Source organism: Vulpes vulpes, chromosome 16 (genome assembly GCF_048418805.1).
Source record: "Vulpes vulpes isolate BD-2025 chromosome 16, VulVul3, whole genome shotgun sequence".
Classification (NCBI taxonomy): Eukaryota; Metazoa; Chordata; class Mammalia; order Carnivora; family Canidae; genus Vulpes; species Vulpes vulpes.
In genome coordinates, this window is record NC_132795.1 from 23,381,404 (window position 1) to 23,403,926 (window position 22,523).

The window sequence follows — 22,523 nt, forward strand, 5'->3', positions numbered from 1 at the left end:
GCATATGGATTTGAAAAAGGATTCCAGGACAGTCCCCAGCATGTTTGTGGGGGAAACATTTTTAAGACTGTTTAGAAATCTGTCAGGGATTCTTAAGTCACATGGTACAGGAGTGCCCCCTCCACCGAGGAATCAGGCCAGCCTCACGATTTATAAGGTTCATACACACATTAAGACCCTACTATCTACTGTCGTCCTGAGGACAGTATTTTTTTTCCCATGACTTGTTTCCTTTATCCCTTTATTGTCCAATTCTCTCTAAACACATAGACGAGGCAACTGTGATATAATGGAAAGAACAAGAAATGCTGGATCTCAGTTCTGACTTGGACAAGTTACTTAAACCTGTTTGAATCTGTAACAGTGAGAAGATCTACTTCATAGGGCAGCTGTGGAGAACTGTTTGATGTTCGGTACACGGTAGGCTCTCAAAGTTAGGGGTTTTCTGTAGTTAACCTATAGTGTAATATTATCTTCAGGTGTACAATATAGTGATTCAACACTTCTATACAACACCAGGTGCTCATCACAAGAGGTGCACTCCACTACCCCCATCACCTATTTCACCCATGCCCCCCCCCCAACACCTCCCCTCTGGTAAACATCAGTCCATTCTCTATAATGAAGAGTGTTTCTTGGTTTGTCTTTTTCTTTTTTTCTCCTTTGCTCATCTGTTTCTTAAATTCATATATGAGTGAAATTATATGGCATTTGTCTTTCTCTGGCTTATTTCACTTGGCATTATACCCTCTAGTTCCATCCTTGTTGTAAATGGCAAGATTCTATTTTTTATGGCTGAATAATATTCCACTGTATATATATATTACACTACATATTCATTAATCAATGGACACTTGGGCTGCTTCTTTATCTTGGCTATTGCAAATAATACCTAGGGGTGCATGTATCCCTTTGAATTGTTTTTGCATTTGGGGGGGGGGGGCTAGTAGTGTAAATCATTGGATTGTAGGTAGTTCTATTTTTAACTTTCTGAGGAAACTTCACACTGCTTTTCCCAGTGGCTGTACCAGTTTTCATTCCCACCAACAGTGTAGGAGAGGGTTTTTTCCCCACATCACCAACCTTTTATGTTTCCTGTGTTTTTTTTTTTTATTTTAGTCATTCTGACTGGTAGAAGGTAGTACTGCATTGTAGTTTTGATTCGCATTTCCCTGATGATGAGTGATGTTGAATATCTGCTCATATGTCTCATAGTTTCTTTCCTTCGTCAGAGAGCCCTGAACGGAGACCAAGATTGCCATGTGTCCTCCTTTGTGTGCCAACCTATCAATAGCAACCAAATCTTGCTATCCCCATAGAAAGAATGCCCAAATATTGAGTACAAAGGAAAAAGGACGCTTGTTCCCACCCACTAAAGGCCACCTAAGGAAAAGTGTCAGATTTGGAACCAGAAGATCTGGATGCAAAATCTGATTTCATCTCACGCAAGCTTCATGATGTTGGATGTTCAAGTGCATTCCTGCACATCTGGGTCTTCATATACAAAAGGAGGCTAATACCATGGTTCTCTCTATTCCAGGGGGACCTAATAAAGATCAAATATAAATAAAAGGACTTTGAAACAAGAAAATTTACAATGTGACATCACAGTTCCAGAAATCCCTTTAGTAGCATAACAGAAAGTTATTAACTGAACTTCAAGAGGATAACTAAGAAAAACAGGCACAAAAATCAACAGCTGGATTTTTAGCTCCTTTCCTCCAGATATAAAATTCAACCTGGCTTCAGATACCACCATCTAAAAGGTTGAGTTTATTCTTTGTTTTAAATTAAAGAAGACAAATAAGTTTTTCTTTTAATTGTATTTCAGATAAGAAAATATCATATATTGAATGAATTACTGGGTTTAGGAAATTCATACAGACATGTAGCACCTTACAGCATAGAACACGTCTTAAACCAGCCAAAATACTTTTGGATGAAGAAATCTGAACTTCTACCACTCAAACTAAGTTTTGCTCCAGAAGGAAATCCATACCAAATTAATAGAACCACTGTGTGCACTATTGTGACAGTACTGTCATTCCAATAACTGGGTCACCTGGTACTCCCCAAGAACAAATTCTTGAAGAACAGTCAGAATGGGAGACTATATGAAAATAGGGTTTGTGAACATGTATGAAGCTCCCTGAGGCTCCCAGAAATAACTGAGTGAGGTTTCCAAAGTGGGACTACAGATCCTATGTCAACCAATAGGACAAGAGGCAGAAGGATATGGGTTGTTTTACTTATAGTGGTCTCCATTTGTATCCACAAGCTGAGGAGCCTGGAGAAACATCCTGACCTCTACAGACATTGCAACAGACTAGAGTACAAAGAAAGTACCCCCACCAGTTATAGTCAACCTTCAAAGTGCCCCCACCTTGCATATCCAACAGTTAGAAAGTCTTTTGAGGTTATTCAACAAAAAATTTCCAAAATAAATTGGGCCAGATCCTTTCACTACACTTTCCTGAGCTTATTTTAATTAGGAAGAAAATATAATCACTACCAACTCTGAAACCTGATATGGTAATTAAATAACATTAATGGAAAAGCCTGTACAATGTGACCTAACGCCATTATCTTAAGCTATTTCATTTGGTTTAGTCTCCTCTCTAACAAGGAGGCCATTATAGGCAAATAGGAATACATGTACAGGTGAATAGGCTCAGCAAAGGCTGTAAGGCATCGTCCAAGCACAAAGATATAAAGCGATAGGAAGGTGGAGAGAAATACCTGGAACCATGGTACATATGGATAGATTAGGGTATTTTCTTAACTGTGAGTGACTTGAAATTGATGAGAAAGTCACAGGTACATAAAAGCAATCTATATTTAATTTCTAGATAACCATATAAAAGAATAACTTCTCTAAAAGAAGTTGCATTGAGCTATTTTTTTTCTTTCTGAAACGTTAAAAGCAAATTTTTTAAGCATTAGACCCAGACACAATTGATCCATATCTGAGGTTTACCAGGCCATCAATGGAAAGCCCCCTGAAACATTGCTTCAGTTAGTTATCTAACCTTAGTTGCCAATTGTGAAGTTATGCCTTGTTGAGTTTGTCTCTATACTATCAACCCTGTGGATGACTCTGTGCTTCCAAACAACCCCGGCAATTTCACCATCTCCGCCTCCATTACCTTCCAGCAAAAACTTGTCCCCAGGAACAGCTCTTCTGCCTGGGGACAGTAACTGATTTCTTCCCACTTACCAACACCTGTGAGTTGTTCTTATATTCTGGGGCAACAAGGGCTATCATGTCTCCATGTGGTCCATCCTTTGGAGATGGAAACTCCTGCAACTGTTAAGCTCAAACCCTTGGGGTGGTTCTCTTTGCCTAGTCAAAACCTTTGCCCATTTCCTTTGTTTATTATTTCTTTTCTGCTTAAAACTCTTGTCATTAACTGACAACTGGTATCCCCATAAGCCTTTGTAGCTCCTCTGGCAGGAGACAAGCTTACTTCACACTCCAGGTGGTCAAATCCTACAACCAGTAAGCCCGCAGCTTTTTATCAATGCACCCAAAGCCTGTAGACATTATGCCTACAAAAAAACAAATATCCAGTGAACTCCTACTGAACCAACTTGAACAAACAGAAAGACAAGCCTTCCTATACTATTACACATAAATGACTAATTGTCTTGAGAGACAAAAAGGATTTCCATAACTCCTGTTTCTTACTTAGAATCCCCCAGAAGTTCTCCTAGAAACCTTCCTCAGGACCTGCCTGTGTTTTGTCAGGGCCCCCAGAAAACCTGCCTCTTGGACACCTGTTCCCACCTGCTCCTACCATTCTGTGCCAATCTTCTCCCAACACATATGGGCACCGTTTTTCTCACTAAGAATGACTAGTGCCTCCAGGTGTCAGTTGCTGAGTATAATAATTGAATAACGTCTCCCAGTATTCATGGCTACCCATAACCTCAGAATGTGAGCTTATTTGGCAATAGGGTCTTCACAGATAAAGTTTGTTAAGAATTGTGAGGCGAAATCATCCCAGATTTATGGCGGGCCTTAAACCCAGTGACTGGTGCCACATAAGGACAGAGGTAAAGTGATGCAGCTACAAGCCAAGGAATGCCAGAGATTGTTAGAAGCCTTGATTTCAAAGTTCCAGCCTCCAGAACTACAAGAGAATAAATTTCTGTTGTCTTAAGCCACCCAATTTGTAGTATTTTGTTACAGCCTCCTTGGGACACTAATACATGAGAGACAGTCAACCTAAACAGGCCCAAACCTGCCCTTCACATTATGCCACTGTTCTGAAATGAAACAATTCCTTATCAAATAAAATGCTAATGACCTCTAAGGTGATTAGCTTAGTCAGTCTTGGTCATACATTGAAATCATGTAGAAATCTTTTTACAGGTGAGTTTTATGCTAAACTAGCCTCTGGGGGTGGGAGAGGCATCGATTATTTTTTAAGGCTCTCTTCTGTGCACCTTTTATATTTGTTTCCATTTCACAAGCTAAGGAATAGAATCTTTTAATGGATTATATCTAGTGATGTCTCCACTAATTTGCTTCCCTCATGTCACATCATAGAAAATGTGATAAAATAATGGGGATCCACAGAAGAAGTCATGCCCCAGTGACCCTTGCCATTATCCCTTATAGCACAGGCACTCAGTGAAAAAGACACCACCGATGATGGTTTTCATGTCCAACACGAGTTCTACAGTCAAGATGGCTGAAAATAAACCCTTCCATTTCGAAGCTTACATATGCAGAGTAGTTCTTTATTATACTACGGTGTCCATGTTGTTGTTGATGTGTGTGTGAGCATATGTGTGTAGGTTTGTGTATTCCATTTACAGTTTAACTTGTTATTTTCTTTCTCCCTTCCTTTTGTGTCTCTTCTGCCTCACTATACAATCACAATCACACTATACAATACCAATCACAGATACTTCCTTAGTGAAGAGGCATTGTTTGCCTTCCCGTCTCAAGTATATGCAACAGTCATCTCAGTAGTCATACTGCATCACAATGCATCCAAAAATAAATATTAATAAAGAAGATGGCTTTCAATCTCAAATATAGAGCAAACCTTCTTAAAGAAAAAAGCTAGTAGTGTCCTTGGTGATAGAGTTGCCTGTTGCCATGGAAATGAGTACAAAAATTCTATGACATTTCCCAGGGCCACAGGAGCTAAGTGGAAAGCATGCCTTTTAGACACCAACCTCATTTTCATAGATTTACCTGGTAAAACTCTGGGTAAGGGAAAACTCAAGATGTAAAGAATACAGCAGTACTCCATTATGTGGCTCAGAAGTTATTGTTAGTTTTAGCTGGTACACAAACTGCAGAAAAGCAAAATGAGAGAAAACAACAACAGACCACCTAAATTTTAATACCATTAAATCCTGAAGTATAAGGCAGCAGGTAACAAGAACTCTCAAGATGCCAGGAGACCCATTCATTTGGGAAATATAAAAAATAGTGAAAGGGAATAAAGGGGAAAGGAGAAAAAAATAAGTGGGAAATATCAGAAAGGGAGACAGAACATGAGAGACTCCTAACTCTGGGAAACGAACTAGGAGTGGTGGAAGGGGAGGTGGGCGGGGCGTGGGGGTGACTGGGTGATGGGCACTGAAGTGGGCATTTGACGGGATGAGCACTGGGTGTTATTCTATATGTTGGCAAATTGAACACCAATAAAAATAAATTTATTTTAAAAAAAAGATGCCAGGAGACCTCTCATTTGCATGTCACTATGCCACAGAGAAGTAGCATTAAACTTTGTGGTTCACTTGATCATAGTACCTGTAAGTCCCAGAGTAGTGACATCATTGCCGACCTGCAAGTGCATTTTGTCCTAATTTGGACTTCAAATAAGCTCCCAAGGACTTAGCTGACTGGTCCTGCTGCAATAGAAACCAAAGCCATTGTGACTCGTCTTGTCTCTATTCTTTACCATGAAACCATGTTCCTAGGTCAAGATGAAAGCCTGCTCCATAGCCCATGGTGGCTGTGCAAGAGACCATCAAAGGACAGCTTTGTTTGTAAGACCGGGCTATCGCTGGCCAACTCCCCCTACCCCGTCACCAGCCTGCACTTCTTAGGAAAGCTCATCCTTTCCAGATATCATGTAGAAACAGCCCAAACTCCCAATCTTCAACCATTTTTGACCTGTAAAGATGACAAAAGTTCTTATGGTCAACCTGATATATTATTATTCTATAAGCCTCTACTTAGAACATAGATATTAAATACTTTGCTATAAAGAATATGACATGGTTTCAGATTTATTTAAATAAGTATGGCTGGAGGGGTGCCCGAGTGGCTTAGTCAGTTAAGCATCTGACTTTGGCTCAGGTCATGATCTCTGGGCCCTGGGATGGAGCTTACATCCATCTCTAGGCTCACCAGGGAGTCTGTTGTCCCTCGGCTCCTCCCTCCTACTCATGCTTTCTGTCTCTCCCTCTCTCCCTCTCAAACAAAAAAGATCTTTTAAAAATTAGATAAATAAATATGTATAGATAGAACTATACCTCCTAGCTGTGCTGGATCTAATGTGTGTAAACTATGGTCTCTCAGAGAACTCACTTCCCGCCTTGAGCTACAGAGAGGCCTTCCTTTACTTACTGGGCTAGAGGAACAAGGCCGGGCAAGGGCGGCTCTGAGAAGGGTGGCAAGTGTCTTCTTTCAAGGCATCGTCCTCGGGTCAGGTCTTTGAACAGACTCCTGGAAAGGGAGGGCAGCTTTCTTCCACCCTATACCAAGAGGAAGAAGCTACGCCTGCTGGCCCAGAGTTCAGAAGGATCTGGAGGGATCCCTGGGTGGCGCAGCGGTTTGGCGCCTGCCTTTGGCCCAGGGCGCGATCCTGGAGACCCGGGATCGAATCCCACGTCGGGCTCCCGGTGCATGGAGCCTGCTTCTCCCTCTGCCTGTGTCTCTGCCTCTCTCTCTCTCTGTGACTATCATAAATAAATAAAAAAAATTAAAAAAAAGAAAAAAAAAAAAGAAGGATCTGGAGTTTCAAGTTTCTTTGAACCCATCCACCCATCTGTTCCCATGCCAAGTGGTCCTTATCAGGGCTCTCATGTTTGTATAGGAAACCTGGCCCACCTGCGCGTTCAGTCTCTGCTCTCCTGTAGAGGCGTGATTTTCAACTCAGTCTTCTCTGTGGTCTCATGAGCAGAAAATCTCTTTAAGTGCTGCTGTGAAGGACCTTTGACTGTTATGGTTCACTCTGAGTAGACAATGGCTAAACTGAGCCTGTTTTTTTTGTTCTTGAAGATTTCCCCAGCCAGTGCCATAATCCATTTGCCAATACCCCATACCATTCAGGTGCTAACTATTTTACTAACAACTGCTTCACTTCCCATCTGTATCCCATCCTAATCTACAGCAAGTGACTCTTTTTTACTATGATCCTTCAGCATGCCGCAGGTTATCGTGAGGAATCCTCCACTTACCACCAGCAATAGATACTTGTTGCTATTTGGCTAGTAGTGATTGTTCTAGAATAACATCCTGAAGGTCCACTCTGTAAACCTAATCCTGATACCAACTAGCTTATTCTGGGTTCCCTGCAAATCAGTGACTGAGACAGAACTTGTGTGTAGGTAGTTTCTTTAGAAGCAGATTCCAGGGAAGAGAAGTGAACCACCAGGAAGAAAAAGTTCTTTGCATATATTTTTATTGTTGCTTTATCAAACTATTTATTACCTTATTTATCTCTGTTTTCCCTATTTGACTATAAACTCTCCGAGAATAGCTTTACCCATAATTTTTACCTTTTTATTCAGAATGTGCCTTTTAATTGATGTTATACAATTGTCAAATTGACAGGATTTGTTTATTTCTAAGCAGTACATAGAATAGTGGTGCATCTTACAATTTATGGTGCCTGAGATCAGTGAAATGCGGTGCCCAGTAGGACAATATAGGTGTTCAATAATGCACTCAATAAATGTACCTAATACATAATAGATATTCAAAATAGTATTGAATCATATTTTTGTTTGGTTCAGAGCCGTGAATTTTTTTCTACTAATGAATTACCTTTCTCTGCTTTACATGAAAGCTTTCGTATTCACTCGGTCACATTTTTTGCCCAAGTTATCTGGAAACCCAGAGCTAACTCTTACAGCCAATTAAAGTAAATTAGCTTCCTAACATTCACTAATGTTCACATTATTCCAATGTACCAAGTCCAAAAACAAGAGAAAGGAGATTATATTATTTTGATTAAATAAACATGAAAAACACCATCTACTCTTATTATAGAAGGAACAGCCTACTGTATTGAACTCAGGTCATAAAAGATCAGTCTTCTTTTCACAGAGATAGGCTATACAGAAACAGAAGAGGGTTTGAGAAGTTTAGTTTTAAAATGCAGAATTACTGGGCCTTAAAGAAGATCTCAGGGAAGATAAAAGAATTCCAGTATGAATCCTTTAGAAGCATTCAAAGATTTTCCTGAAGCAAAGTATACATGATCTTTCCTATGCAATTTCTGTTAATTAATTTATTATGTCGTGCCAGTTGCCTTATAACCTTCATGAAACAGATATTTATAAGCTGTTTTCTATGTGCCAGACATTGTGCTAGAAGCCAGGCATATAGCGGTAAGACAGGTAAGGTCCATGTCCTACAGTGTTTATGTTTTCCTTAGAGAAGGCTGATAATAACAAAGAAATCAGCAAATAAACACAATGCTCAAAAAGTATAAATAGTGGGACACATGGGTGGCTCAGTGGGGTAAGTGTCCGACTCCTGATTTCTGCTCAGGTCACAATCTCAGAGTCATGAGATGGAGCCCCGCATCAGAGCATCAGTGCCACACTGAGTATGGAAACTGCTTAAGATTCTCTCCCTCTCTCTCAGTCTGCCCCTCCCCCTCACTTGCATGCACTCTCTTCTCTCTCAAATAAAAAAAATATATATTCATATGCATATATATAAACCGTGATGAGCCAGAGAATACTTGGGGACACTACTTCAGATTGTGTGGTCAGAGAAGGTCTTTCTGAAAAGATGACATTTGAGTCCAAAATAACATGAAAAACACCAACCAGCCACTGGAAGAAAAATCCAGTGCAATAAGCTTTGTGGATTGGACGTAGAAATATACTGGCAGAGGAGTGGGCAGGAGATAAGGCAGGGTCTTAGCTCAGGCTACTAGAACAAATGCCATATAATGGGTGGCTTAGACCATGGGCAATTACTTGTCCCAGGTCTGGAGGCTGGGAAGTCCACAATCAAGGTTCCAGCCAGTTTGGTTCCTGGTGAGGACCCTCTTCCTAGTCTGCAGGTGTTTTCCTGCTGTGTTTTCACATGGTGGAAAAGACTGAGCTCTAGTCCCTTTTTCTTCTAAAAAAACACTCCTAAATAGAAAATAAAATATAAACAAATAAATAAAAACACAGTCCTATCATGGGGGCTCTACCCTCATGATCTCATCTGAGCCTACTTAGCTCCCAAGGACCCACCTCCTCGTACTATCGCACTGGGCATCAGGGCTTCAACACATGACTTGGGGGGGCGGGGCACAAACAGGGACACAGTCCATCAGAGCCAGTGGGGAGGCAGGGTCAGACCTTACAGATAGATCATAAGGGTCACGCCTGTGAGTTTGGATTCAAAGCGCAATCAGAATCTGTTTGAGGGTTTTAAACAGACACGAAGCACAATTAAATCAATTATATATATAATAATCTGTATATCGGGGATCCCTGGGTGGCGCAGTGGTTTGGCGCTTGCCTTTGGCCCAGGGCGCGATCCTGGAGACCCGGGATCGAATCCCACATCAGGCTCCCGGTGCATGGAGCCTGCTTCTCCCTCTGCCTATGTCTCTGCCTCTCTCTCTCTCTCTCTGTGACTATCATAAATAAATAAAAATTAAAAAAAAAATTAAAAAAAAAATCTGTATATCATATATGTGTGTCATATATATGTAGACACAAATGCATGTATACACATGCACACATGCAGGCATACACATACATGTATTTTTTTTCATGAATTCTGACTACTGTAGAGAAAAAGAGACTAAAGTGTCTAGTTGGGAGCTATTTCAATAATCCTGGCAAGGCAATGGTGGATGGTAGGTGATAGAGGTAAAAGGAAGCAGGAAGATTCAGAATTTTGGATGGAGCTGGTGAGAGGAGTTGGTGATAGACTGGATAGAAGGGTGTGGGGGAAAGCATGGAATGGCGATGGCTCTCTGGGATTTGGGGCAACACGCTGGGGAGGCAGCGATGCCGTCCAGAATGAGCCAAAAGAATGAAGAAAGAACAGGTGGTAAGAGGGGGTGGGGGTTGAGAAATCAAAACTTTCTTATGTGATAATTTGACTCTAAACCTCTCCTAGTCATCAAGGCATAAAATAACTGCAGGCTTGTTTATACCTATAGAAGGAAATGAACATTATTCTGTACATCACAGCAGAGATGCATTGCCGTTTTATAATTCCTTGCACATACCTTGAGGAAAGAACCTAATCTATTTGTCACTGACTGAAAAACGAACTCATAATCCATAAAGCTTTATTCTATCTCTGTAATATATATTTTCACGATTATTTAGAAACTGTTCAAGAAAGAATTAATGAAAAAAATTTTCTTTACTCAGAATTTTTTTTGAAATCGCATAGGTGTCAAAATGTTCTCTACTTAAAAATTAGGGTAAACTCTACACCGTTAACAAATGAACAAACATAGAAACTGATTTAAAAGGCATATTCTTTTACAATTTGATTTTTTAAAGAGTAGACTTATAATTCCTTAAATTGTCATGTCGAATTCCTCCTCGTGACTAAATTGAATTGCTAGGAAAGAGAAATTAGTTGATAGTAAAGAAATCCATTGTGATATTTCAACTAAAAATAAAAAAAGGAAAAGCAAATCCTCCTAACCTGGCAACTGCTAAAATGCACAGTTTCAATGTGTGAAAGCCCTTTGTTTTCACAATGAAGGGTGGACTGCTGTCTGGCCCATGGAGCGGGCTCCAAGACACGGCTTCTCTGCAAAATAGAAGAATTAACCAGTTAGAAATATGAATGCTTGAAAGAGCCAAATCAAATGAAAATAGTACAAGGGGAAAAGTGGATTTGACTTGGTGGAGGAGCAAACCCAGAGTATTAGATGATTTATTTTTGTGTGATGCCCGTGAGTGAGATTTTTAAAAATTTTCCAAAAAGCTTAGTATTTCTCTTACATGAGAGGCTAATTGAAAATCTGAGCTCAGGAGGGAATCGATGAACAGATCATGGAAACACAGGAAAACATCCATTCCAGGGGGTGGTGGGAAAGCAGCGGGAAGACTGCCGCAGAGAGAGAGACCTTTTCCCCTGTGTCCCCCCATTGCTCCACCAGAAGGAATAAAGGTCCTCACAGGTACTGTGCCCTGCAACTTGCCCCACATATGATGACAAGGAGGCTAGAATATTGCAAACCCAATGTGTTATTCAGGCCTTCTCACCAAAGTGGTAGGATATCTACACTCTCCTGGCAGTACCGGGTTTTATAAAGGAAAACCAGAACCCATGGTGTCTTGGATATGGGTTCACTGATGAAGAACACTGTACAGAAAACCTAAAATCTGGCCTCTCCAGCTTGCAAGGTCCAATTATTTATACCATATGTGCTGACTAGCAGCCACTACATCTAAGTGAAACAGATAAAGGGAACTTTAAGAATATAGGACATTAATATTAGCTACTGAGCGAAATTTCTAGCCACTGAACAGTTACAGTGCCCTTGAGATTTTATTTGAACAGCATTCTTTTCCATTCAGCTGTGTCACATTGCTTTCCTTAGAGATAAGAAGTGCTGTACAATATTCTTATAAAAGCTACTGTTATTCTTTCCTATGTCAATGGCTTGTTTTACCCAACAAGTAATTATGAATTCCTTGTTAAGAAATGCTGAAGTCCGTGGCTGCATAAGTAACAGACAGATAAAAAGGACTATTAAGCATTGTGCCAGGAGTTGTTAGTATGTTTTCGTGACCCTAACATCGAAGCATTTATACATTATATTTTGTAAAGAGACTATGGAAGAGATGACAATATTGGTATGGCATATCTGTAAATAGACAACTGCAAACACCAAATGTCAACATGCCAGCATCAAATCTGCCAATCTCCAAACAAAATACATATATTAATATATATTCATATATATTCCAACATATCCAAATATACACTCAGATTATGGCCTGGGGAAATTAAAGGAGTTTAGAAAGGATTTAGAGCCTGAAAGTCCACTTATGCCTCATGCCACCAGGATGCCAATAACCTGTTCACCGTAGTGAAAATATGCAAAAAAGAAAAAAAAAGAAATCCCCTCCATTGCATCCTTGGAGCTTCCTTGGCTTTAAGCTGAAATTGACTATGAACTACACATATTTTGGATGAGTTTCTATTCCAGTTACTTTATCTTATTGACAAGGTACTGCTAAATAGCTGTAGAGGAATGAAAAGTCACCAAATCAAGAGCCAGTAAGTAGAACTCCTAGGGTCCCATAGACGAAGAAATATGTCTGGGTTTCCCCAAACGCCAAATGAGGATTATAAAGCCTCTCACAAAAACATAATACTGTTGCAAAACAAAGCACTGTACCACTTAGGAGTGAAATCCATAAACCATGTCAAACCATTCATTTTTATTACCATAAGTTGTTTTCTCATTAGGAGCACTTGAGATTTGACTTAGTCTCAAGTCCTTTACTCTAAGATAACCAGATCAATAAATAAGTAACATTAGGTCCTTCAGGTTAAGACAAAAAATTTAGTTATTCACTTGAATTTTAAGTAAGCATTTTAGTAACACCCAAGCTAAATGCGAAGAATAAGGTCATGTCATTTCTCTAAAAAAAAAAAAAAGTTTGACTAAAATATGGCAAGAGTAATAGGAAAAGTAAATCAATATGACTGTATATAATGTGGTAGAAATGGTGCTGCGTGACTTACAAAGCTAGGTCATAAAAGGTGATATGGCTTTGTCCTGGCTGGCTCTCTCAAGGGACACCCACCCCGTGAGAAAGCCCAGGCCACGTGCTGAGGCTCTTTGTAAGTCTTCCAGCTGAGGTCTCAGCCAGCACCAACTCCTGGCCCTGGGTGAGAACGGGTCTTCAAATGATTCCAGCCCCTGGCCTTCAAATCATCCCAATTGACACCGAGTAGGACAGAGATGGGTACCCCCCATTTAAGACCTACCTAAATTGCAGATAGGGGAACAAAATGAATGGGCTCCATTCTCTAAATGGGGAGGTTTGGGGGCAGTTGGTTATGCAGCAATGGATAACTGAACAGTCTCTCAGCCCTGGTTTCCCTTCTACTGGAAATAATATCGATCTCTAAGTTTTGAGAACTAAATGAGCTGACGCATGTCAGCTCCTAGCATGTGGCACATAGAACATAGGGCAAGTGCTAACTATTAAATATGGGATCAGGGACGCCTGGGTGCCTCAGTGGTTGAGGAATCTGCCTTTGACTCAAGGTGTGATCCCGGGGTCCTGGGATCCAGTCCCACGTCAGGCTCCCTGCATGGAGCCTGCTTCTCCCTCTGTCTATGTCTCTACCTCCCTCTCTGTCTCTCTCATGAATAAATAAATCAAATCTTAAAAAAAAAAAATATGGGATCAGAAGATAGATCATAAGGGGGAAAGCTGTCTGAAAGCCAAGCAGGAATTTAAATAAAGAGCTGGATAAGATAAAAAAAGAAATGCTTTGAAATGAAAAATGTGATCAAATATTAAGCAGCAGTATCGACAATATACAATATGGATTTTTTTTTTTTTTTTTTGTAAAGGAAAGTCACAAAAAGCCCTCCCAGGATTCGCAGAAAAGTGCAGAAAAGTATCATGATTAGAGAAAAGAAGAAGAAAAGATCTGATGATGATAAGGCCAAATGCTGTTCCTAAAGAGACTAAAGCATTGACAAAAGCAAATATGTTCCTAAACACACATATGTACACACAACACATGCTGGAAAATGCAAAAATAAAGCATTTATAAGCTAAAAAGGCTCCTAACTCTACGAGCTCACTATTTCCCAAATAAAAATAAAATTGATTATCTGAAAATATACAAAGTCCTGAACATCAAGGAAAAAAAAAAAGCAAACATGCAGGCAGTGTTAAAATTAACTTGTAAATGAAAATAAGTATAGCTGCCTCAAAATTATTATTAATTTAGAGATATTTGCTTTATTGAGGTATAATGTCATACAACAAACTCTATTATTTAAAGCATACAATTTAATTACATTTTGTTTTATGTATAACATGTGAAACCATCACCACAGCCAAGATAATGAACATATACACCCTCCCTGAAAGTGTCCTTGTGCCACTTTGAGCCCCCACACCCCCACTGTCCCCAGGTGACCACTGATCAGTCACGATTCATTAGTTTGCACTTCCAAACATTTATATTATTGGATATGCAGTACGTACTTTTTGTCTAACCTCTTTTACTTGTTATAATTATTTTGAGGTTTGGCAGTTTGTGTCTTCCAAGGAAGTTGTAGAATTCACAGGCCTAAACTTTTCATATTCCCTTCTTTTCTAGTGCAGATATTAACTGCTATAAATTTCCCCCTAAGAATGGCTCTAGTGTTGTTCCATGAAGTTTGATGATTTGTCACTTATGTTCAAAATACCTTCTGAGTTCCTTTTTTATTTCTTTTTTGACTAATGAATTATTTAAAAGTGCTTCATTTAGTTTTCAAATATTGGGAGATTTTCCAAAGGTCTTTCCATTATTGATTGCTAACGTCATTTCTTTGTAGTCAGGGAACACACTTTGTATAATGCTAATCCTTTTAAATTTATTGAGACTTGTTTTATGACCCAGAAAATGGTCCCCTTGGTAGATATTCCTGTACACTTGAAATAAGCGTGTATGCTGCCATTGTTGATTGCAGTGTCGCATGTCAATTATGTCAAGGTAGTTGATGATTTTATTTAAATCTTCTAATTCCATATTTATTTTCTATTTGATCTATCAATTATTAAGGAAAGTGTATTGAAAAATATGCCTAAAATCATATGATTGTGCATTTCTTCTGGCAATTCTATCAGTTTTTGCCTCACATATTTTGAAGTACTGATTTTGGGTACATAAGCATTTAGAATCGTTGCATCTTCTTGATGAAGTGACTCCTTAATCACTATGAAATGGCTCTCTGTTTCCCTGGTATCATTCTTTGCTCTGAAATCTACTTCATCTGATATTAATATAGCCATTCCAGTTTTCTTTTGATTCATGTTTAGCATGATATATCTTTCCCATCTATTTACTTTTAACCTGCTTGTGTCCTTCTATTTGAGGTGTGTTTCTTATAGACAGCATACTGCTTAGTCTTATTTTATCCAATCTGACAATTTTATTTATATAATTACATTTAATGTGATTACTGACATGGTTAGCCTTTAAGAGAATCAAGTTGCTAGTTGTTTTTTTCTCCATCTCTTCTTTCTTTCTTTCTTTCTTTCTTTCTTTCTTTCTTTCTTTCTTCCTTTCTTCTTTCTTTCTTTCTTTTTTCTTTCTTTCTTTCTTTCTTTCTTTCTTTCTTTCTTTCTTTCTTGTTTCCTTTTCTATTTCTGCCTGCTTTGGGATTAATTCCCAAATTAATCCCATATTCTTAATTAATTAATTCCCAAATTAATTCCAAATTCCCATATTCTTCTGGGATCCCTGGGTGGCTCAGTGGTTTAACGCCCACCTTTGGCCCAGGGCACGATCCTGGAGTCCCAGGATCGAGTCCCACGTCAGGCTCCCGGCATGGAGCCTGCTTCTCCCTCTTCCTGCCTCTCTTTCTCTCTCTATGTCTATCATGAATAAATAAATAAATCTTTAAAAAAATATTCTTCTGATTCAATTTTAGCTCCTCGGTTGGCTTACTAGTTATTGCTCTTCGCTTTCTTGCCTGAGTAGTTGATTTACAGTTTAGAGTACGCTCTTTATCACAATCTGCCTTCAAGTGGTATCATACTATTTCACACATAGTACTGGAGCCCTTCTCTCTATCAATGTGCTGTTAATCTCATCATACATTTTCCTTTTATATCTTTTACAAATTTCATATTACCTTGCTATTTTTCATTTAGATAGTCATTTTTCTTTTTGAGATTTAAGTAATACACTTTTTGATCTATTTACCTCTGTAGTTCCTATTGCCAGGGTTCTTTATTCCTTTGTGTAGATCCATATTTTCATCTGGTGTCATTTCCTTCAGTCTGGAGAAATTCTATTGAAAGTTTAGTCAAACCACTCCATAATAGTGCTGCCTCAGCATCCACTTTGTGTGGCCAGGAGGCCTGTGGGGGCCTTGAACTGTCACTAGCCCCTTTCTTGAATGCATGCTCCAGAGAGCAGCCCACAGAGTTCTAAGTAAATACATGTTCCTGATATAATTCCCCCAAACCACCCTCATGATAAACAGTCTCTTCACCTTCCAGAGCCTTCTTTTGTGTGCCCTGTAGATAAAACCCCCCACAAAGCTTACCAAAACCCCTCTTTTGAATTGGCCAATCCAGCCTTAGCCCAAGAACCCCAAAGCTCGCTACCTGATACCGAAAATAAAGACATGTACACTGGGTCTCCCTCTTTCCTCCCGCCTGCACCCTGCCTTGACCTCCTCATGGTCCCTTATTAAGGGGATGCCACATACATTTTCCAACACTTGTGAGTAATAGACTTCTCTACTTAGATTCCCTTGTGGCCTTCTGTGGAGGGATGCAACACCTTGGAAGTCTACTTAATAAATGATCACTTAACAAAGTTGTAACTTCCTTTAACATTTCTTGTACTGCAAGTGTGCTGGTGATAAATTCTTTCATCTTTTGAGATTCTTTATATCACATTTATTTTTTAATGGCAATTTCCCTAAGCATAGAATTCTGGAATTAAGTTTTTGCTTCTCTTTTAGTATATAAAGTTGCTCCATTGTCATGTCACTTACATGGTTTAAGCTAAATAATGCTCCTCTTTCTAATTTTCTATGTACTATACATACATGCCTTATTTCACTGTCTACTTTAAGATTTTCTTAGTATCAATACTTTTGAATAATTTTATTATAGTATGTCTTGGTTGTTTACTTCATGTTTCTGGTCCTTGGGATTTTTTTAAGGTTCTTAGATCTGTGGCTTATAATTTTCACTAGAAGTAAGAATTTTCTCAGACATTATTTCTTCAAATATTTTTCCTGCCCACCCCCCACCCTCGTGCTCCAATTTCATATGTGTTAGATTTCTTGGAGTTATTTCACTGTTCACTGGTGCTCAGCTCATTATGTAAACTCTCTTTTCTATGTTTCTTTTTTTTTTAAGTAACTCTTTCACTGATACTTTACACAGCATAAAGTTCACCCTTTTTAACAGTAGTTTTTAGCATATTCACAAAGCTGTGCAACCATCATCAGTATCTACCTCCAGAACATTTCATCACCCCAAAAAGAAACCACATACCCATCAGCAGTCATTCCCCATCCTACCTCTTCCCAGCCTCTGACAACAACTAGTATTTTTCATCTTCACAAATTTTCCTATTATGGACATTTCATACAAATTGAATTATACAATATGTACCCTTTGTGCCTGGCTTCCTTAACTTAGCATAATGTTTTCAAGATGCATTCATGTTGTAACATATCAGTACTACATTCCTTTTTATTGTTGAATAACCCATTTTGTGGATACACTATCTTTTTTATCCTTTCATCAGTTGATGGACACTTGAATTGTTTCCACTTTTTGGCTATTCTGAATAATGCTGCTATGACCAATTGTGGACATATATTTTCATTTTTCTTGGGTATATGCCTAGAAGTAGAACTGCTGGTCACATAGTAACTCTATGTTTAATCTTTTGATGAAGTGCCAGGCTCTTTTCCAAAGCAGCTGAACCATTTAACATTTCTACTAATAGGGTATGATGGTTCTATTTTCTCTACATCCTCACTAGCACTTGTTACTATCTGTCATCTTTTTATTGTAGCTATCCTGGTGGATGAGAAGTGGTATCTCATTGTGATGATCAATGATGTTGAGCATCTTTCCATGTGCTTATTGCCCATCTGTATATCTTTTCTGAAGAAATGTCTATTCAGATCTTTTGTCTATTTTTAAAACTGGGTTGTCTTTTTATGATGTTGTAGTGATTCTTTATGTATCCTGGATGGCAGTCCTTTATTAGACATACAAGTTGTAAACTCATTCTATTAATTGTCTTTTCACTTTCTTGATGGTGTCATTTGAAGTACAAAAGTTTTTAATTTTGATGAAGCTCAATCTTATTTCTTCCTTTGTTACTCATGTTTTTGGTGTCATATCTAAAATTCATAGTCTTAACCCAGGATCACAAAATTTTCTCCTATATTTTCTTCCAAAGATTTTATAGTTTTATCTACATATAAATGGCAAAAATTATATTTAAAAAATTTTAAATCCCCCAATGGAATCTACCAAAATCTAGAGTAAACATCATAAATAATGATGAAATACTGCAAAACTCCTCTGGGACTGGGAATGAGAAAGGATGTTTACTAACATCACTTCTATTGAATATTATACTGGAGATTTTAACCAGTTCTACAAATCAAGAAAAACAGATAAAACACATAAGTAAAATGCATAAGGATCAGGAGAAAAAGGCAAAACTGTCAAGGAGAAAAAGGCAAAACTGTCATTATTTGCAGATGACATGATTATGTACCTATAAAATCCAAAATAATAAATAAATAATTAAAATCAATAAGTAGTTTAGCAAGTTCACTTTATATTGATACATGATCATTATAAAACAATCTAATATAGTTTCTACATACCACAATTTGGAAATTTAGATTTTAAACTGATACTATTTCTAATAGCATGGAAAATATCACATATCTAGGAATAAATCTACTGAAGGATGTGCAAGACCTTTATAAAGAAACCTATAAGACTATATTAAGACAAATTAAATAAGTCCTGAGTAAATGGAGTAATATACCTCACATATGGATTGGAATATTCAATAATGTGAATATGTTCAAACTACCCAGAATAATATATCCATTCAATGTAATACCAATAAAAATTCCAGAAGATACCCAACAGGAATTGATAAGTAAGAAGTGGGGTGGGGTGGAAGTGTGTCTAGTATCATCAGAATACTCACTCCTTTAGAAGAAGGAGAAAATTAGATCTTTATGTCAAAATTCCTGATTTTTAAAAGCTGTCTACTATTTAATTTTTTTTTAAAGATTTAGTGGCCAAATAAAATACATTATTACTAGACTAGATTCAATTCAAAGGCTAAGAACTCCAATGTACATATTTACTTACTGACAGAGATTCATGGTGTATTGTCTTTATTGTGTAAAAAGATTATTACAGAAACACTTTATATAATGTGACCCCAATTTTCTTAAAAATCAAAGCATATTGGAACGCCTGGGTGGCTCAATAGTTGAGCATCTGGCTTCAGTTCAGAGCGTGATCCCAGGTTCCCGGAAGGAGTCCTACATCAGGTTCCCTGCATGGAGCCTGCTTCTCCCTCTGCCTGTGTCTCTGCTTCCCTCTCTCTCTCTCTGTGTCTCTCACGAATAAATAAATAAAATCTTTTAAAAAATCAAAGCATATTTAGATATGTGCATAAACTCTGAAGTGTCTGAAGAGGTATAAATCTAAATGTTAATAGTGGGTGGTTTTTTTTACATATCTCTGTTTTTACATGTTTATATTGATCATTAGTATTTTATTATCAAATAATACAATAAAGTTCTTTTCATTTGTGGTTAGTTTAAAATTTTGAGAATTAAATTAAAAATCAAAACCACTGAACAAATAATCTTCGCACATAGAATCAGACAAATGAGAATCCAAAGTCGATTCTTCCATTTACTATATTGGTGGCTCTGTCAGTGATAGTATATACCATCCATGCTTCAAATCTCCCTGGTAATATAAACATTAATAAACAAAAATGGAATTAATATCTACCATTATCTTCCTAGCATTGTCAAAAGTTAAGTGGACAGACAGAAGATTTTTCTACTGCACCACAAGGCTGGAAAGAAGACAGACACTGGTAGGATGTAATAATGTAAAAAGTTTTATATGTTTTTATTATTCTATCCAGAGGCAAGACCATTGTCAAAATCTAAAGCTGCACCCTGCCCCACCCCTCACTCGCTGGCTAACAATCAAACTCAATGCAGTGGAGTAGAGAATAGCAGACAACCTTGTCAGAAGTAGCGTTAGATGATGTGGAACCCATATCACTCTCAAGCATACTTTTTTTTTTTTTTATTTCCCAAATTCAACTTATTTAAGCTAAAAACAAAACCAGTTCAAGAACATTTGGGCAAGTTCCTAAATGTGAGTGGAGCTCCAGAACAAACGGAATGAACTAGGGAAGACACTTTTAAGAATTGGCTTTGACTCTCAAGTAAAGAAATTAATAATATTCTTTTAGAGCTTTCACCCTTTACCTTCTCTTCCCACCTCTCCGTACCACCAGTAATGGCACAGACTTCTCTAAATAGAATTCAGGGAGGTGAAGAGGTCCACAGGTAAAACCAACCAATTGGCTCACGTAAAGTGGGTCTCTATCATCTCCTTTTTATCATAAGGAGGTTAGATACCTGCATTCCACTATTCCTTTTACTGTGTAGGTTAAGTCTAATGGAGGGTAAAGAAGTTTTTTTAGGTGATCATAGCACCATTGGAAACCTGTCTTACAATGAGCTCATGTGTCTCCCCAAATTCCCCGTTTGAAACCCAAGGAGATATTTCATCATATTTGGTCCATGGAAATACCATACCCTTTGAGACATTTTTAATATAATATCATTATATTTCATTATTTTCATTATTTTTTGTCTTTTCAATGAAGTGACAATAAAAGAAAACAATAAAAGTGTTGTTTCATATCTTTACTTTCAGTAATGTGCAACATGAACATAATAGTGTTAAGAAGTCAGAAATAACACGGTAGCTATAGAAGATGCTTATATTTGCAAAATGTCAACAATTACTTCCCTAGGTTCCCCCAAAACTAGCGTATTTGTTAATCAAATTAATTAAGAAGCTTTTCAAAATAAAAGCAATGTTTTAAATAAATATATTTTCATAACCATAGAACATTTAGTTCTTCTGGAGGTAACAAACATATTACACTCAAGTACTTTATGAAGATATTAGGGTAAAAATTATCTAGATGCAATTATAAATGTACCCTAATTAAGTTTGCTTCTTTTGTGTGTTTTTGTTCATGTATTAAAACCATATCTTATTTGTAATCAGTTAGTTCTTAAATCATCACAAACATGTTATCTGATCCACAGAATTTGTATCAGCTCAGCATGATAATGTGGCATTGTTTGAATGATGTCTTTAAATTCAAATTTAGTACAATAAATTATATTTAATCAAAGACAAGCCTCCTAACTGCTCATGTGCATTTAAAAAATGAATGCTAGACTCCCAGTTTGTAAGAATGACTGAAAGTAATGTCACATCAAAATCCTAATTACAACAGAGCTCTCACTGTGTTTCAAAGTTCCACAGAGGTGGGTATAAATTCATTTATGATCAGCTTTTCCATTGAAATCATATGTGTTTATTAAACAACTAGAAAACAACTTTCTAAAAAGTTATTTTATTTAATAAATAGTTTAAAGAGTTTTCAACTGAAGAAATGATTTTGCTGACCTCAGAAATTCTGATCACTTGTTTACCTTTTAGTCACTTTTATTTCTACTGTGATTCTTAGGAATTTTTCTAATCTACATTTAATCTATCAAAACATCTATGCATTGGTAAATTTGGCTTCCTTTGATAATAACCTATGTTAAGATCTCTAAATTAAATGACAAAAGTAGAGAAGTAAAATTAAACACAGCAACCAGTTATAGTAAGTGCTCTTTAGAATTTCAGATTAACAAATTTGCCCCAAAATGATAAAGTAATAACTTACTAAATGAATAATGCAACATAGAATAGATTTTCATAGGATCACAATCTTTCTCAATCTTTTTCTCTCTCTCACTGTCACTCTTGCTTTCTTTCTTCTTTCTTTGTTTCTTTCCTTCTTCTTTCTTTGTCTTCTCACACACACACATACACACACACTCCCACCCACAACCATACATGGGTATGTACATACATCTCAGATTTTTAAACACTGCTACTAAAGGTTTTAACTTAGATAAATTAACTACATTAAAATACTGACATTGTGAAAATATCTCTCTATGTCCAACACCTTATAGAGGGCATCTTTTTGTGAACTTCTAAAAAGCTTAAAGAAAGAAAACCAGAAAGAAAAACCAGAGTCCTCAAAGGGAAGGATGGGTGAGCGTGTCAGTACTGCTCAGGGTCACAGCTTCCCATTCTCCTCGCCACTCTCCTTCTCCTCTATGGCTTCCAGGCTGCGTTTGCTCTTGGCTTCTGCACCACTGCTGGGTGCTTTACTAAGTCCACAAGACAAGCATGCCAGCTGGATCTGCTTCATGTTTTCTACAGCTTCATTCTTGGCGTTCTTCAACAGATCTCCTTGGCCCTACAAACAG

At 37.8% G+C, this 22,523-nt stretch overlaps 1 protein-coding gene across 6 annotated transcripts in view; it reads right to left on the reverse strand.

Annotated features, from left to right (window-relative positions):
* Positions 1 to 20,870: 20,870 nt before the first annotated feature.
* The window catches only part of PLCL1 (phospholipase C like 1 (inactive)), a 331,902-nt gene continuing 330,249 nt past the window's right edge, over positions 20,871 to 22,523 (reverse strand). For all 6 annotated transcript variants that reach the window (XM_072741275.1, XM_072741276.1, XM_072741279.1 and 3 more), the window contains exon 6: positions 20,871 to 22,513. In XM_072741275.1, the coding sequence (XP_072597376.1) occupies positions 22,331 to 22,513 (183 nt within the window). In that variant the 3' untranslated portion in view covers positions 20,871 to 22,330. The remainder of the gene's footprint in view (positions 22,514 to 22,523) is intronic.